This window comes from Bombus vancouverensis, chromosome 6 (genome assembly GCF_051014615.1).
Source record: "Bombus vancouverensis nearcticus chromosome 6, iyBomVanc1_principal, whole genome shotgun sequence".
NCBI lineage: Eukaryota > Metazoa > Arthropoda > Insecta > Hymenoptera > Apidae > Bombus > Bombus vancouverensis.
Window position 1 is genome coordinate 11,537,800 of NC_134916.1, and position 18,455 is coordinate 11,556,254.

General features: G+C 38.0%; 1 protein-coding gene and 1 long non-coding RNA gene across 3 annotated transcripts in view; one reads left to right on the top strand and one right to left on the bottom strand.

The window, feature by feature from the left end:
* Nucleotides 1-18,455, top strand: part of LOC117155649 (CD151 antigen) — an 89,720-nt gene that overhangs the window by 54,151 nt on the left and 17,114 nt on the right. For both annotated transcript variants that reach the window (XM_033331860.2, XM_033331861.2), the window contains one exon: nucleotides 17,269-17,460. In XM_033331860.2, the coding sequence (XP_033187751.1) occupies nucleotides 17,269-17,460 (192 nt within the window). The remainder of the gene's footprint in view (nucleotides 1-17,268; nucleotides 17,461-18,455) is intronic.
* On the bottom strand, nucleotides 13,927-16,331 carry LOC143302862 (uncharacterized). The gene is made up of 3 exons (XR_013058689.1): nucleotides 15,937-16,331; nucleotides 14,772-15,198; nucleotides 13,927-14,661 (listed from the first exon to the last, which is right to left on the bottom strand). It is a non-coding gene; the product is annotated as an uncharacterized LOC143302862 (long non-coding RNA).

The window sequence follows — 18,455 nt, forward strand, 5'->3', positions numbered from 1 at the left end:
CGTGAGATTAAAATTAAGCGAGGAACTTGCTGGAGCCTTGTACCCTGTTATTGCCGCCGCCTTCTCGCGCAGTCTCATTTTTCATAATTTTGCCTGCACGTGCATCGTTTCCCTTATGTATGACAGATGTTCTATTCTTGTTATTTTATCGAAAATGATCGTCGCATTCACCATTCCAACAGTCATAGAAAAGAACAATGAAATTTCTATGATTACGAATGAAATTCTATCGTAAATTCCGTGGGGTAGAACGGTGGATGGAGTTGATAGTAAAATAATTGTGATTTTTAAAAAATTCGTATATTTATTCGACTAATCTATAAGAGAGATAGAATATTTGTGTTTAGAAACTAAAAGAAAATAAAAAATAAATAAAAAAGGAGATGAAATATGTAAAATTCTTTGAATACGATAGGATTTCACATTTTTCTGAATTTATTCGAAATTAATCTAATACATAAAATTATTTTGCTCAATGCAGTAAATTTGTATATTAAAATTTTTTGCGATGAAAGCTACTCAAATGCCAGAGCTACTAAAGTTCTCCGTTAGATTATGATAATGAAATGAAAATTCAGCCTCCTTTTTAGAGACGAATGGGCATGCTGAAGCTTATGAAATTCTCTACGCTCTACTAGATCGTGATAATGAAAAAAATTCAAAGACGCACTTACAGGATGAACCGCGTCGACCGAGATTGGTCGTAACGTTATGCGTTAACGTTTTCTTGTCATGTTTCTGTACTTCGATTACAAATTTTCACTGATGACATGCTCTAAAGTGAGTAAAATACAATGCAAATTACATCAAACAAAAACTAGATTACAGAAAAACAGAAAAAGCAATTGAAACAAATGAAAAATTCATAGTAACGGAGAAATACGTTGTGTTACATTGTAAAACGTTGAGAAACAACAACTTTATAATGTCGAGAAATTATTCTGTTATGTAGATCGCTGAAACGTGGACGTGTGTAATTTAATTCCAATTTTTCATTACATCAGCTCTCACAGTGATCATTTTAATAAATTAAAAAGCGTAAAATGATAATAACGTTACAAACATATTTTTTTTCAACCATTTACACCAGACTTTACAATTCTTTATCTTCTACTCTTCTCTTCTGTCGATTCTAATAAATTCACGGAAATTAATTACTAGCTTTTAAAGAAGACCAACATCGATCATATAACCTAATACAGCTGTAAAGCAAAAAGTTGATCAGATTAGTTTCCTAATCTAATAATCTATCATAAGAAACGTTCGTCCAAGCTCCATCTAAGAAACTCTATACGTACAGACAACAAATACATTTCGAAATATTTAACTTCCACTCCTACCTCCAACCCCAGTCTATCCTACGTCTGATTATTCCCGAGCGATCACGTCTATTGGTATACTCGTCGAAATTGGAAAATCGCCGCGATGATCGTCGCGCTGGTCAGAGCAGCCGCAAGATTCGATCGAGCTGAATGGCTGACTTTAAACTCGCTTGGTAATAAGGCTCGATAATGCAGGGATAATGCAACAATAACCTCGCGGGAACAATGGCCGCGCAACAATGCCGGCCGCTTAACGCGTACGTTTACTCGCATTGATTGCGTTTGCAAGTGCAGTCACCCTGCCAGACCGAAGTCACTGGATTATTCCAATGACTGCGGTGTTAGTCGTCGCCGTCAGGCTGTTCCCCGTCGCTCGGGCACGTAACCGTTTGAATTCCTTGGCGACAATCTTCTTCGCTGGCAGAAATTTGCCTGCCTCCTCCTTCGATGCATAGTTTCTCATTGTTAGGTGTGTTCGCGTAGGACGTTAAGCGAATAGAGAATGAAGCGTAAACGTTGATTTCTCGATCAGTTGCCGGATCGCTAACGGATTCCCGGTTAAAGGAAAGTTCAACCGAACCAATTGTAAACTATTCGCGGTCAAAGTTGAATCGAACTACGCTCGAGGGAAGAGTGGTACTAGCCTGATACCTTTGCCGCTTGTTAGATCAACGAGCGTAGAATAGCTGGCTAGGTTGGCAAAAAGGAGAGTTAAAGCTGTAGATAATCGAGCGATTAATAGATAGAGTGAAGTTAGTTATTACACGATTTATTAACAAGGGATAATTAAAGAGTGGGACAGGCGATCCGGTTGCCTTCTCCCTGACTTCTCTCCGGTTAGGGTAAAGCCAGGGAAAATTTGTTCCTACTAGATTTAATTAAAAAGTGCTTAAGAAATGATTAAGTTTTGCATAAATAGAGGATAGTGGTCACTAAATTCTGAAAAGATTTCTCTAGAAATTAGTTGATCGAAGAATATCGATTCTTTTAGTGTTAAGAGTAACCATTATAGATAATTAAAATTGCGTTGGTTAACGATAATCATTGTCGATGACAGGAGTTGATTTTTATTACGAATAACCATTATCGGCGATAAAAGTATTTTGTGGTTGCTGGTAACCAGTACTGATGATGGAAATTGATTTTGGCTACTAATAATCATTATCATTGTCGGCGATGAATTTTGTTTTTCATGAATATTATAATACAACCATTCGATGATAGAAATTCGTTTAGTTGCTGTTAAGTCGAGTGCGGATTTTCACGCATTTGCGAGAAATTTAAAGGCGTACAAACGCATATGATATGCAAAAATATACAAAATATACAAAGTTACAGTATCCATTTTCCATTAAGTTCCATTTTTCCTAGGTTCTGTTCTTTAAATTATTTTCACAAAAACATGAATTTACATAAATATTCGTAGTTTACAGATAACACAGCCATAGTGGCTGAAAATATTTTTGCTGTCTAATAACCATTATCGATAGCGAAAATTTGGTTGATTACTTTCGACCATCGTCGATATTAAAGCTATTAGTAAAGTATTACGAGCATATTTAATACAAGTTTACGTTCAATAGTCATGAAACTATAACATCTAACATCATTAATATATATAAGAAGGAAATTAAACGCAGAAATGAAATTCCCCTTATCGGATCAGTTGATCGATCGTTTGATCGATGCTTTAGTTATTCAACGTTTAATTAGCCATCAAGCGCACGATGAATCTCGCGCCGATCAAAGAGTATTCGGGTCTTAACGTTGATCGTCAGACTTGTATCTTTGCCCTACGATCGACCAAGTTGATGGCAAGTTTGTCATCGTTGCATCGTTACTATACAACTTCTAATCGATTGCCTCGGTGTTTCTGAGCAAGTGTATCTATATGTAGCATACCACATGGTGCAAGATTGCTGCAATTTGGACAACTCGAATACCGTTCTGAAACTTCACAGTGAGAGAGAGAGAGAGAGAGAGAGAAGGAGGAGAGGGGGGGAGAGGGAGGTTACCGGCCATCTACGTAGGAAGCCTTAATTATATAGCTAGTAGAGATCGTTGGCTGAACTACTAATTACCGATTAATAATAATGGACCGACGCATTCAAACTTGGCTATTCGAGAACGCTGGAGATTTTCATTGTAGACTTGACATCACACTTGAATGTCTTCCTTCTGTTCTACATAATAATGCACCTAATAATATATGGATCGTATTTCACGAAACAAAGTGAAAAGGGATGCGAAATGAAAGGGTATTTTGTTTCCTATTGTTCCGACGTTGTGCGTGCCCAAGCATGCGTACACCTCGGAAAAGTCTAGTGAAAAGTTTATTCATCAAGGGCACTCGCGTGGCGTTTCATGGCAAACTTTTCACCGCAACCGTTACTGCTACCAGTGTAATTTTTTGAAGGGAAAAAAAAGAGGATTAGCTTGTTTGACGTAGCACCGTTTTTATTTCGATCCGGATTAATTCACGCGGACGAAGCGTCACGCGTGTTTGTTTTAAAACGGTTGAAACATTTTTGTTAGGGTATCAACGATCGTAAATCAACGAAACTATTTCCTATTCCCTTTTGTATTTTTTATCCAGTTAGCCAGAATTCCAATAATTAGTGAGACGATCTTTGGCGTAAATTGTGTATTTAAAATTACTATTTTCGTGCTCTGACTGTCCGAACGGTAGCAACTAATCCGGATCAAAGAAAGTCGAATTCGTCAAAATTTTGGTTTTGTACGGGATAACAGTTTAAGGGAATTTGAAACTGCCTATAGAAATCGCAGAAACGTAATGAATTAACAATTCGTAATATTCGTATGTAATAATTCCTTTGGTAATTGAAAATGTTTTTCCATTATATCCATTGAAAAATTTATTCGTCACGGAAGGTATGCGGAGAACATGACAGGGACGGTTCGCGGAAGAAAATTACCGCTGTTCCGATCCTCTTAGCAGTCCCTTAAGTCGAATTAATTTTAACGATCGCTAATAACGAATATCAGGGCACTTCCTTCATAGAACGTTGGAGCGCAGAATGGTTCGCGCAATAAAATACGATTATCTCGCCGCGTGGTCCAATCGCATTAGGTACAGCCCCTCATTATATTTGTAATTCCCGCATTCCACGCGGCTCGTTTGAGCCGCATCGTTGCGAGTTCCGTGTTAAATACTGCGCGTTTAATAGCGCCAAAACAGCGAAACAACATTCGGCAAAGTTGTTCGAGGAACCACAAGTGGAGAAAAAGAAAAAAAGAAAAAAAGAAGAAAAGAAGGGAAGGAAAGAAGAGGAAGGAAGGGAAGAACGGACGAGAAGAAATAAAAAGAAGTGGAATCTTGTCTACGTAGCACCTACCATTACTTCTACTAATTCCAAGCTTTAAGTAAGACTGACCTAATGTCTGCTTAACGTAAAGATTTTATACGCTACTTCTCTACTGCCCGACACTAAATGAACGTGAAAAGTACGCACATGCTAACAATTATTAATATTATTGATGTAGGTGTACATTTATATGGGTATTATTCATAGGATACGTGCTTGCGCATTCATCAACTGAAAATTTCAATTATTTAATTGATGAAATTGGATTAACCTTTGAACTCGGGAAATCTTGATGCGTTTCTCTCTACCAATTCGATAATTAAGCACGGAAGTAATTAAGGGAAAGTTTATAACCAGTCCTCTGGTATAATTAAGAGGCATTTGTTTTATCATCTATATACCAATTCATTAATGTATATTTATATATATATATATTTTATACGGTATAGTGAATAAATAAAGATTGTTTGAAAGTTTGATTTAATTACGAAAAGAAATTTTCCCATCGGATTATACCGTAAACTCGTTAAAATCGTTACTTTAGGTTGAAGTATTCCATGAATTTCTTATCGGAAAGATTCTTGTCACTATTTTTATATTCGATGTTTAACTTGCTTCTAAATATTACGCGTATAACGCTATTTCTTTCAAACTTTTCCGCTCTATGTAATTACCAAAGTAATTACATTTTAATTTATATCGTAAACTTTATATCATATCTACGTCTATAAAAATTACAAACGTAACTATTTAACTAAGTCTTCTGACTAAGTCGGTTCGATTTGCATAAGTAAAACGAAATTGTAGTCATTCGTAGCGATAGGTCTTCCTCGACTCAATTAGCATAAGTAAAAAGAAGAAGAAAAAAAAATACAAATAGAAGAGTCGACTGCAATTGCATGGCCAACCGGAGGATTGAAACGAGTCACTCTAAACGAACGAAACGACCGTCATCCGGCTTATTTCTCGGACGAGAACGAGTCCGGTGACCGTCCGGAGGTAATGGCTGTTCGCTCGAACGTATACCATGGGACACCTAGTGCATGCCCTAGGGTACTTGCATTTCCGTGCTGGCAGGACGCGTATACGCACAAGGCAACGCAGGAACGCACGTAGGCGCGCGTGCATACCGGTGCGTCGTCCAACGACAGATCGCACTTGACACGTTTGTCGATCGTGAAATATCAAGCGTGAAGCAATGTCCACGCGCTCGCATCGCTCACTTCTCAATACCATCCTCTGTGCATCGCTAAAATCTTTTTCACCCGCCATCCTGAACGTAGCTCGAATTATTCTGCTTCGCTGTTTACCGTTTAATTATCCTCGACACGTCAAACAGGGAGTGAAGAATTTTTCACCAGTATCGGAAACGTCTCTGACTTATCTCGAAGAGGATGGATAATTGAAATTTGTCACGTCTCGAGTTAGTTAACTTAGGTTCGTTAGTCGACTCGATACGCTGCTTAACTCTTGTGCGCAACCGAAAACTCGTATATATATTTTGTCGGAAATCTAGTTAATTTGTATCTCGCGAAAATATGGTAAAATTACTTTGGGTTTCTATTCTCTGAATAATCTCGCGCAATGTTAATGCACTTCTTCGAAATGAAAATTTATACACTAAATTTTACGTATTGTGCTATTAAAGCTTCACATTTATTAGGCTGCGCTGTGCTTTCTCTTTTGTAAAAATTGTCAGATTTATCCCTAAGGAGTAAAATCTTTTTCTCGAAAAAGATTTGTCAATATAAAACCGTTTCTGCGTGTCTAATTATTAAGAATCGATCGTTAGAAAGGATTATCAAAGATTGATTATTCAGGGGTTTGATGAAGATATCTTATTGCTGTCTTCTATAAGAACACGATTTAAGTCGACCTACGAACGATTTCTTGAATTTATCTTACACTTCTGTCACTTGGAATTACACTGTAGCTTCGCGTAATTAAAACTGTATTTGATACACAGTAGAAAGAGAAAATTACAGACAGTTTGAGTTACGTACGAGAGTAAGATTATCGCTACATGTTTGCTAGCGAAATAGAATGTGCGAAACTCACTAACGCCACGTGTGGTAACCTGAGTTCACCTTTGATAAACTGTCGCTAATTTGCAGCAGTCAGGTGGATTCTCATTCACGCATCGCGTGTCAAACGTAATTTCCTCGAGCCGTCTACGAAGGTTTTTTTTCTCCACTCTCTCACAGAAGTAAGATGTTCCATGAAATCTTCCAAACCTCGAAGAAACGAAGGAAAGAGATGTTTAAATATAAAAGTAATGTGGGAAGTCCTCTCAAACGAAACGTAGTTTCTCTATGCACACTCGAGCAAGTCAGGAGAGAGACGAGAGTCGTCGAGACACGATGTAACACGTAATTATTCTAATTTCGCTAGGGAATAGAATAGCTCTCTGGCTATACAGGGTTTACGTGCCTCCTGCAGATTGAATCTGGGAATATTCCGGGACCGGGCTCCGGCCGGTTTCACGCTCGAAGTCACGGAACTAGAATCTTTGTGCAACGAACAGGGACGCAGTCCCGTGATGGAATCTCGTTCTCGGTAGTGAAAAGCGAGGACGAGCCTCAACAGCGAACCTTTGTCGCGCTCTGAAAGGTTATTCAATAGCTTCATCGCTCGGTGATCGTGCATTACGCAAAGTAGCCGCGAGTTTTGCGTTTTCACGTTCATCCACTCGTGTTTGATGCTGAAACGACACGATCTGCTCGTGACCAGCGATGGATGTTTGAATTTCAACTTCAAAGTAATTTGAAGTTCCTCAAAACTATGAACAATGAACATTCGAATATGATTATAGACTCGGACATTTTAGATTTTGATTAAATATCTTATGCCGATGCACTCGCTTTGACAAAAGTACATATTGAAAATATGTTTGTCAGATATTGAACATCTACCGAGACTTGCAAAACATTAAAAACTTCCAAGACCTTCGAGCATCCTCTCATTTTTTATATTTTCCCCCGCTGCACCCGAGGTACATGATATTTTCTCACGTTTTCGTTATTACATCAAAGACTAACAACGTTTCATGATACATAACAAAGTTGAATTATTCTGTACGAAGTTGAAGATTGAATCTGAAGATCTTGAAGCTTAAATGACCCAAATAAACCTGTCTTATCGTACATCTTCGTTTTACCAGTGCGCATAGAATAAAATCGCGGATGTGCGAATGATCATCTCTGACACATTGTAAATAAGACAGCAGCTATTCTCGCGAAGAGATCTTCTCGGTTCTTATGCTAATAGGATGCTCACCTTCGATTTCAAACGCTCGAGCACAAGACGAATCTCTCGTCCAACATGCTTAGACCGATTAATGTAAAACTGCTCTTAGAACGACGTTCTACCAAACTGAGATCTACCGTGCAACACGCGAATACATGCAATGCTTCTCGATCGATTGCGATCAGCGGCTGGAGATCGATGGATCCCCGAGTCGATAAACTTGGACGGAATGTCACGCGCGCCCGCCAATTTCTGCGAGCATTTCCAACGCTGCATTCTCCGACTCTCTTATCGATCTAGCGAGAAATTGGGCCGGAATTCGGTGTATCGCTGCTACAGCGACCGATTATTTGAATTTATTGGACAGAGGCTATTAATAGCTCCCATTGTCTTTTAAGATTTCTGGCATTTCTGCGCGTTTAGAGACATTCGAATTTCGCGATTTATTAATATTTCGAACAGCTTGTATTCTAACGAGATTCAACCGTCATCAAAAAGTGCATAACGAATGGTACAAGGGAAAAATAAAAATAACATTTTTCGTGTTTCACAGAGAATCAAATTTAAAAACTCACTGTGTTGCCAATCAATTTTGTATTACCAATTTCTCTCTTTTTTTCAATTTAGCGTTAAACATATGTATATCGCTGTCAATTTGAATGAAACTCGCGTGCAGAATCTCTTATCAATTGTCCACTCGTATTTCATTGCGTATTAGTCACGTATTTTTTACCACTCTTCAAACTATTATATAGATATAATTGGAAAAGAGGCTCCAAATGAAAAAAAAAATGGTTATTCTGGATTTTCAATTTATTTTCGCATGCACGAAAAAAAGGTTCTTAACAAATTGTCCGTTCGTATTGAATTGAGAATTAGCCAAGTTCACGTACGTACTTGAACGCTTCTCAAACCCGATTTTCTCAAAAACGAAGCTCCAAACGAAGAAAAGATTATTCTACGTTTTCGATTCATTTTCACGTATAGACAGGGTCCCTTATCCTACAAGCGTATCGAATTGGAAATGAGCCAAATTCACAGTAGCACGACTGACCAGTTTACAGATTTGATCTTCTCGGAAATGAAGCTTCAAATGGAATATTTTTAATCTTCACTTTTGTATGTAGAATTTTTCCTCTCGTATTCAATCAGAAATTATCCAAGTTCGCATGTACCTCACTCATTTTCAAACTCGATCTTCTCGAAAATGAACCTTCGAACAAGCAAATTCTATTCTCCATTAACATTTTGCTTTAGTTAATTTCCTGTTTGATTGCTCTACCGTGTCTTATATAACAGAGACGAAGAACAGGAAGTCTGGAAGAGGGAACTGGCGTTTCATAGCACGAAGTCTGGGAGTCGTGCCCGGGGGTTCGACCGATTATCGTAAAGCTCTCGCTGCAAATGATTCCATTAAATTAACCGACATCGTCTAAGTTTCTCGTGTTTCGCGGTTGAGTCTCTGGCGGTGGGCACGCAGCGTCGAAATTGTTTATCATTAATGGCATTACGAAGCGGTGCCGGTGGCCTTAAAACGACCGTCATAAATCGTGCGTGTACCCTGCGTTCTACATATATAGTATAGTATACGTATACGCAAGTATCATGCCAAGGGAGTGGAACAACAGGCTGCTATAGCGATGATATCTCGTGGCAGCTGCAGCTGTACCGAAGAATGCACCGAGACTAAACGCGAGAAATCATCGAACCATCAGGCCGCTTGTCTGTTTTTCCTTTGGCCCTACCTTTTTTTTCTATTTACTCTAATGCGAACCAGGAAATTTCCGAACAATTAACGTTGTTACGTAGCTAACGGATTGATGAAATACCACATTAACTAAAATTCTTATTCGTTGATTCAATTTTTATTGACTGCGTTCGGGACCGTGTTGTACAGTTGAACTAATACCATCAGCAAAATTTTTCGAGTTACAAATTACCAATATGAAGTAACAACTTTGATAATAGTAGAAATTGAATCATTCGCGATTCGTAATAATAAATAAGAGGTTCATAGCCTGAATATTTTGAGACACTCGAAGTAAGGTATCTGTTACAATATTTAGTACATGACACAAATTTCTATTTAAATTCCATTTGTTTAGTTACGTTCACAAAAATATAAAAATGTATAAATATTTGCGATCTATTCATAATCATGTAATAACGGGAACGAAGATCATTGCGTAATCAAAGATCAAAGCACGAAAATTTCATCGTTTCTGGCTTCAATTTGGCCGACATTTGATGCAAGCATGTATATATAGGTTGACATGCAAACAGGCGAATTCTTATTTGCACGTAACTCGCGGATACAACGGGCAGGACTTAAAATTAGACGCATCCCCGACATACTTTGCGCCGCTACGTGATCCGACGTGAAAAGCCAGTGCATTGCGTAACAGCGGATATTCCGTGTCAGTTAAAATCCACTGGCCCGGGCGGAGAGGAAGCTTTGTTACAAATACAACGCAAAAGTATAACAGGCGGATGTCTGTTTATTTAACGTCGGGATTGTACAGATGAAATTAATATGGATCCTGAAAATCATTAACGTAGACCAATTGTTATTATTAAATGTCTCGTTTCGAAAATTTTGCAGATATAATCGAGAAATTGAAGTAGCGAGCAACGTAGATTTCCAATATGAACAAAAGCGCTGCTTTGTTAACCTGGGCACTTATATTATTTGTTATTTCAACTGCGGATTTCAGCTGCGGACGTTTCCTTTTATTAACACAATTTTAACCTCCGTAGTTTCAACCCGTGGACTTTTAACGCTTACTTTACTTTAAAAGTTTAAAGTGAGAATAAATGGTGGAAAATACGTTGGATTAGTTAAATTTATTTATCTATACAGTTATATTATAAACATTTAATTCAAATTTAATTATATTTCGAAAATAGAACATTCTCTCTTTTATATTCAAAATTCAATTCTTCGTATGTGATTCTTGTAAAAATATCCATTTGCATAAACATCTAACCGCTTGTAACTTTCGTGGCCATATTTTTCATAGAATTCGCATTCTTTCCAGGTAGAATAATTACTTTTTAATTTCTACCATTTACATCGTTTACTATTTAAACTGCACTGTAAGTATCATAACAAAAGCAAAATTGAAACGGAAAAAGTTAAAGGCAAGTATAAAGACTCGAAACTGAGCGCGGAAACTAAGGAGCGACGCCTGAGGTCTTCGTAACGACGCAACGTAAAGAAAATGTTGGCAAAATAATAAAAAAGGAAAACAACGTCGTTGCCGGTGTAGGATAGCTTGCTCGGCGGTCGTAATCGTATCGTGCAAGTTATACAACTCGTACCTAGTTACCGTCCTCATAAATCTTGGCAAAAATTCAAGAGAGGGTGTACCACGATTTATGGAATTAGCAGTGTAATATTTTATAACCGTCGGACGAAAAGATTGTTAGACTCGAACAAACGTCGCTCGATCTTGGGGATGAGCGAAGCTATGACGTTACTATTACAACGTAACTTCGTCAAAAGGAATACACTTTCTAATTGCTACAAATTCTTATTTATCGTATGTTATAGGGCGAAGAAGATTTAAAAAAACTGCCAAGAATAATATAACAATTTTTACATCTTAAATTGTATCACGTACAATGTAATTATTAAATATTATTAAGTACGACAAGCGAAGATATACTAAGAAAATACAGAAGTATGTAGATAGGAAATCAGATGACGTGTAATTTATGAAAATTGCTTCTGAACTTTCATTCGCATTATTACCAAACACGTTGTTATTATGCAGGAGAATTCATTCTTACAACTTGTAACTGGTGGCTTATAAAATTTCACCAATAGTATTGGCTCAATCGTGTAAGAAGATCGTGAACAATAATATTGAGAATATAAGAAGAATTAATCTTCCGAGAGACTTAATTATCCTTCGATGTAGATTCAGAAACACTGCTCTTCGTAATACCTTCTTCCAAACCTATCTCTGTTACCCTCCAACATCGCAATAATAATTCTTGCCAATACAATTCAATTTACCCGTCAAATAATAGCGAGAAGGAAATGAATTTTCTGCCCCATCGACCGTCAGATGGGGAGCGCAACGTGGTAAAAGAATGACCGTGGAGCGCCGTTAGACACTCGTCTCTTTATTTGCTCTCCGAATTCATAATCCCTCGAAGAAGATAAGTCACCATCGCGTCTCAGGAAAACGAACGCACAAAGGTCTTAAAGCCCTCCGGGAGACGAGCAAAAGGGAGTTGCGGGGGCGTTTGTGGGAGACATCGGTGTCCCTCGAAGAATTCCAGAAAACCTGTCCAAACGAGGCTTTTAGGTTGACTGGGACGAATGTCGCGCGTGCATAGTTAGCGGTCGGCCTCGAGGAACAGACGAAATCCAGCGCTCCTCTAATTGAGCAAGCTAGATAAAAACGACGCGGCTGGTCCTTTTATTTTCGGCTCGGCTTGATCGAACCGAAAATGGCCCGCTTATGGTTGGAACCGAGTCCCATAACTCGACGACGTTCGATCCATTGTTCTAAGCGGGCCAAGGCGGACTGCTGGCTTTGTACAGTAGGATAACGCAAGAAGTATGTTCCGCGTTATTCAAATAGCATTGTTTGAATTTATTATTCGCATTTTACGTCGTATTGGAGCCAGAGCGCAAAAAGTTACAATTAAATGAAGAGTTCTTTTAATACAGCAGTGGAGCATGAAATGTATTCGAGCATTTGTAGATACCTTTCATATGTGAGGTGTGTTATACACTTTGAACCATTTTATCGGTATTTTTTATCAGTGTTTTATCAGACTCTACGTTTCGTTTCTGTGCCATCAAGTTTTAATATGCTTGCATTTAATTTAGTTAATAGGTGAGTGCTATAATAAAATAAATACGCTGATGTGTCAATACTTTTTGCAGCCGCTATAGATTCTTTACTCGTACATGTTTCTGTACGCATTATTTTCTCTTTTCCAAATCGCTTTATAGGAAGCAGTAACAACTTTTTGATCGCGTTGTACGTGGTCCTGCCGTTCTGGCAGACCACCCAGGATTCACGTTCGACGGGAACCACGCGACAGAATGCCGATCGCCTCGACTCGAGCTATTCATCGCGCGTAACCATCGACATGTTGGAAAAATACGATGGCGCATAATCTCGTCTACTCGCGGAGAAAGTCTCCGCTCTTACGCACTTGACTTCACCGATTGTAAATATCTCCGCTATTCGAAACTTATATGTATGTAAATAATATTCAACCGAACACGTCATAAATATTCCATCGCGAATACTAATCGTAAATTACGTTTACGCTCCTCTCGAGAGGTCGCAGCCTGAGAATCATCTACTTTTGTTCCTCTTTCTTGTCGCGCGAACTCTCTTCTCTGATACTAAAGATCCATCAGAAAATGATCTTACGATGATATTTTTCTCATATTTTCAAACTTTTGATTTGAGAAACATTTTTTTTCTGTTAACTTTTTAACCTCCTGTCGCGACTAATTGCAAGATCGATTGCTCTTGTTCAAACTGGAACAGAGAATATACCTGTGTCGTTCAAGTTCATCCGTAATTAGATTACTCTATACTTATGCACCGTATCGTACAAAGATACAAAGTATAATCCACCTATGGCATCTACGATATAATACGGGATTTACGACTCCGTGGCCGAGATACGTGGCCGCCTTCGGCATCGGGACTATGATAAAATAATAAATCGCTGCCCCCTCGAGCAGCTTCCACGCAGTGAGATATTTCAGAGTTGTTCGATGCTAGAGCCACCGGGATTCAAGCGCATCGCGGAGAAATATACTGACTCAAGAAAGTATTTGGAGACTACTTACCGTAGAAAATGTTCATATACATATTATATATCTTGTGCGTGTTATATAAAACATTATAAAATTTTATCAACATCGTAACGAGACACGGCTGTAGCGATTATATTGGTAAAACTTTAAACCAATCTGAAAATGTATATAACAATTATAACAATTATAAAATATGTATTGCAAGCACATATTTGATAAAAAGAATTGGTACACGCTGTATATATGTAGTTTAAATAATTGTCTGATCTCCGCCAAATATACGTACACTTACACTAAATATCGTGTAACTTATAGTACGTATACCTACTCCGTACACTTTATACACATATATACTTTCAAATTGGTTTCAAACTTTACCAATATAATCATGTTACTCGGGTCGCATTACGGTGCTAATGAAATTTCAAAACGTTTCGTAAAACACACATAATATGTTCATGTGGACAGAGTTCCTCTAAGTATTCAGATACATGGTATACAGTATGTACCAATATCAACTTGGATTCGAAGCATTCCTGGCCGGATTTTTCTACGAAGATATATGGTGTAATGCGTAGGTGCGGTTTCGTTCTGTCAGCCCCGAAAAGAACCGGCCCGATGAACGTCGTAGATAAAAGAATATCGATTAACCGTTGATGCAAACCCTTTTTCGATCGTGGCCATTTCGAAAATTTACGGCTCCATGCGATGAGATAGAAAAGTTTTATAATTTTTGCAATATGTGCTCGCGTAGAACGTTAGGATATATGACAGGCAACTATTTCTTTCCGGTCAAAAACAAATCCCGGTTATATTAGGCTGTAACGTATGAAATGCCCGTTTGAACGCTTCATATCCTTTGCGTAGATTGCCTGCAGTATGGTTTATGTAGAAGTAAAGGTTGATTTATGTTTTTCCATTCCCTGTATCGTTTATATATTATAGCGCTGCAAAGTCTTCGATATTCTATCTGCAACGAGAATTACATATTCTTCCTGAATATTCTACTTCGAATGAATATATACCTATAAAATTTTAGTTACATATCTATTTTAAAAGTCATTCTGCATAGATACTAACATAGTTCTTGAACACATAAATTGTTTTATTATAGTGTATAAAACATTGCTAAGGAACATATTATTCGTCGTTGGATTTTGTAATTTTCTTCTAGAGATACCAGCAGCTCTGAAGATAAAGAACGAGGTGAATCCACGAAGATTTTATAAAATCTAGAACAATAATATTTTTTCAGTAGTAGTATTGGAAATATTATATCTCGATAACAGAAGTATGTCAATATTTATCCCGGTGAAAAGCAAAAGCATACCTATTTCGTCCAAAGAAAACAGATATTTCATATGTTGGACTTGATACTTTCTAGAGAGACTTACACGAGTAGGATGAGATTATGACCCTAAATTTGGACTACTGCTTTGATTCATCGAGCTCCCTGGAGATTCCGTTTCCCTGAATCTATGTATACCGTTGCACACTGTACCATACACTAGGGAAATTTTAACATTATAGGATAACATTGGTAGCTACGAATAATCTTTAATTTCTTAATCGTTAAAATAAATAAAAAATGGAAAAGCAATGTGCTAATGAGAAACAAATTTAGATACCGATGCAACATTATACCAGTATAATTAACCTGGATACGATTGGCAGATAATTAACTATATAATTAACGCATTCGTTACTATGTGTCACACAAATATGACACATTAATTTCAGCTGAGGTATCAGCCTCGTACAAGATTTTATTTCAATTTCGGATAAAATAAATTAATGAAATGTTATCCATGTATATTCAACACAAATGTTTCTGTATAGTTCGAAGAATAACGAACTACACTTAGACTGTTATTCCAACACGTTCCAAAACTTAGTTGTTTTAGTTCCTAGCATAGATTCGAACAAAGGGAAGAATAAAAACATTGTACTTCTAAAAGAAAACAGTACGTTCACGTATAGTGGAGTAAAAAGAGATACAATGCTACAACAAGACTCTATTAAGCCTGTATAAGAATAATATTCTTCCACGGCATATTTGTACAATGTTTATACAACGATTTAATAATACAATAAGACATTTGCAGCAAGTATAAAAAACTATTCTACGAAAAGATATTATGAAAATCTGCTAATTCTCCACGAATTTACATTATTTCAAGAGAATAGTTACAAACGAAAAAATTCTAGCACGATTATCGCCGGTAACGATAAAGTACGATCTCACGTGTGCATCTTTCGTAGTACGGATAATGGCCAGGAACGTTTGGTTCGTCGAACACACGTGTCTAGAAGCTTGGTCATTGCACGAACACAGACCACACTGACCGCGTACACTGCACATTCCTGGATACCGTAAATATCGCGCGTCCACCGATATTTACGTGGACGTTGTCCGTATATCTCCTAGTGCTTTCCACCGCTGCTCCCGCGGGAGAGGCGATTGGCGTCGCTACCGCGTTGTCACTGGCCGGACGAACAAAAATTCCCTGGAATCAAGGCAGCGAAAAAATAAGAGGAGAAAAATGGAAACGAAATACAGAAAAGGAGAAACGAAAAAATAGATAAATCGTCGTGGAGAAAAGATACGGAAGGGCACGGACGGTTATCGACGACGTTCGACGTTGTGTACCGACTGTTCGTGGGCGGTGACCGTATCTGCACTATGACCGAATTCGATGGAATTCGAACTTCGATATCGGCAGAATAAAACGTACTGACGTATCAAAGACGTCATGGTTATATACGCCATTGCGATATCGTCGTCCTATCCATCATATAGCTACATCGTAAATAAATTGCAGAGAATACACATAATATTAAAAAATATATACAATATTCAGAGTGCATATGTATATTTTCATAGGTTCAATTAAAGAAACAGAATTGAAATAGATATTCGTTTTGACTGTTAAAATTAACGACGAAGATTATAATTTGGGTGTTTCATATGTTGTTATATATCACGCACTCTGTGAATTTTCGGTATAAGTATAATACGTTATTACAATCCTTAGAAGCGGGAATGTACATATTACAAAAGGAAGAACTATTTCTGACTAGATATTGCATGCCCCTGAACTCTGTTCTAAATCCTTATGATTCGTAATACATGTGAATTGAATTCTTGCCGAAAATCCTAAACTTCGACCACTAACCGATTTTATGGCCTCATTATACTGTTTCCATTTACTACACTTTTAATCGAACGAATTAATTGAACTTAGACACGTTGATTGTATCTCGTGGGCAAATGGTAACTTTCACAATGGCGTATACAGGTTTAGTATGTACACGGAGATGGCTTAACGAGTTTAGCATAGGGTGAAATACGATTAGCCGAAAAGCCAACTGCGAATCACTTACTCCGTGCAGGTTTATTTGACAGAAAAACGAATAGGCAAATTCTGTTGGCTCTGAGCGCGTAAACGCGCGAGAGAAAGGATAAAACGCGTATTCAACCGCGTTTTATCCCTCATGCACCCAGCATTGCGGTGATTAATTAAAGATTAACAGAACGTGCAGAACTTGAGCGTCTACTGGTTTATTTTTGTTTCAGTTATCTGGATTGGTAGTGGGCGGAATCGGTATCTGGACGGTGATTTCGAAGCACAACTACGTGTCCCTGATGACGACCTCGACGTACCCGGCGCTAGCTTACGCTTTGATCGTCGCAGGTGTCCTGGCTGTAGTCGGTAGCTGGCTCGGATGCGGCGGTGTAACCTCTGAAAATAGATGCGTTCTTCTTATAGTAAGTAATCAAAGGATATTTCTATTTTTCCGCGAAACACTGATGAATGCTCTTTCGACTCGATCGACCTCTGCTGGCTTGAATCAATCGTTATCTCTTTCAGCATATATCATATGGTTGAATACGTTGTAAGTGATCATTTATTGGTACGCTTGTAGTATGTACTGGACGGATATCTTTATTTTTCCACGAAGCACTGCGAAGATATAGAATCAAAAAAAAAATCTTATTAAATACTAATTGTATAATTATTTCTTGTTTTTGCAATAAATATTTTAAACTCGTAGGTTTGATCGCAACGTGACAAGTGTACGGGCATTCCATTGCACGTATGTTATATTCGTACGTTTATATTCATTTCTTCATTCAATGTACACGATTTTACAAGGTTTTAGTAATTAATCTTTGTACAAGTGCTTTCTATGTCCACTGTAAGTAATATCAAGAACTCACTCCACAAAGTCGGTACCAAAAACTGTCGTGAAAAATGAAAGGTCGGATAACGAAGTTCAACCTCAACCAGGCAACATCAATTCCTGTCTAGCAGAATTGACTCGCATTATTTAATTCACCGTAAGAAAACCGCTTTACGGCCTCTGAATCCACTTTAGCCAATAATCTTGACAGAGTCGATCGAATCGGAAACGGTCCTCGTGCGTCTCCGTAAGATTCATCGCTTTGTCGAGAACATGTAACACCGTTGATGGGTAGTACGGTGTCTCTTATCGATCATGCGCTTCCGTGCCGGCCATTTATCAGGGTGCCACTATTGTCTGATTAATTAATTCTCCGGTCTGGGTAAACGCGCCTAGCCAAGAGAGATAGAAGCAAAGATAAAGCAGAGGATGATATAGAAGGTTGGAATGTTAGAGAAACCAGCCACTCTAGCTATCGTTTACGGAATTGCCTATAACCTTGGTAGCAGATGCTCTTTGGTTAATAGGACAATCGTTCACGAAACTTTCTCGAATACTCTATTCGAAGCTAGGAAAAGC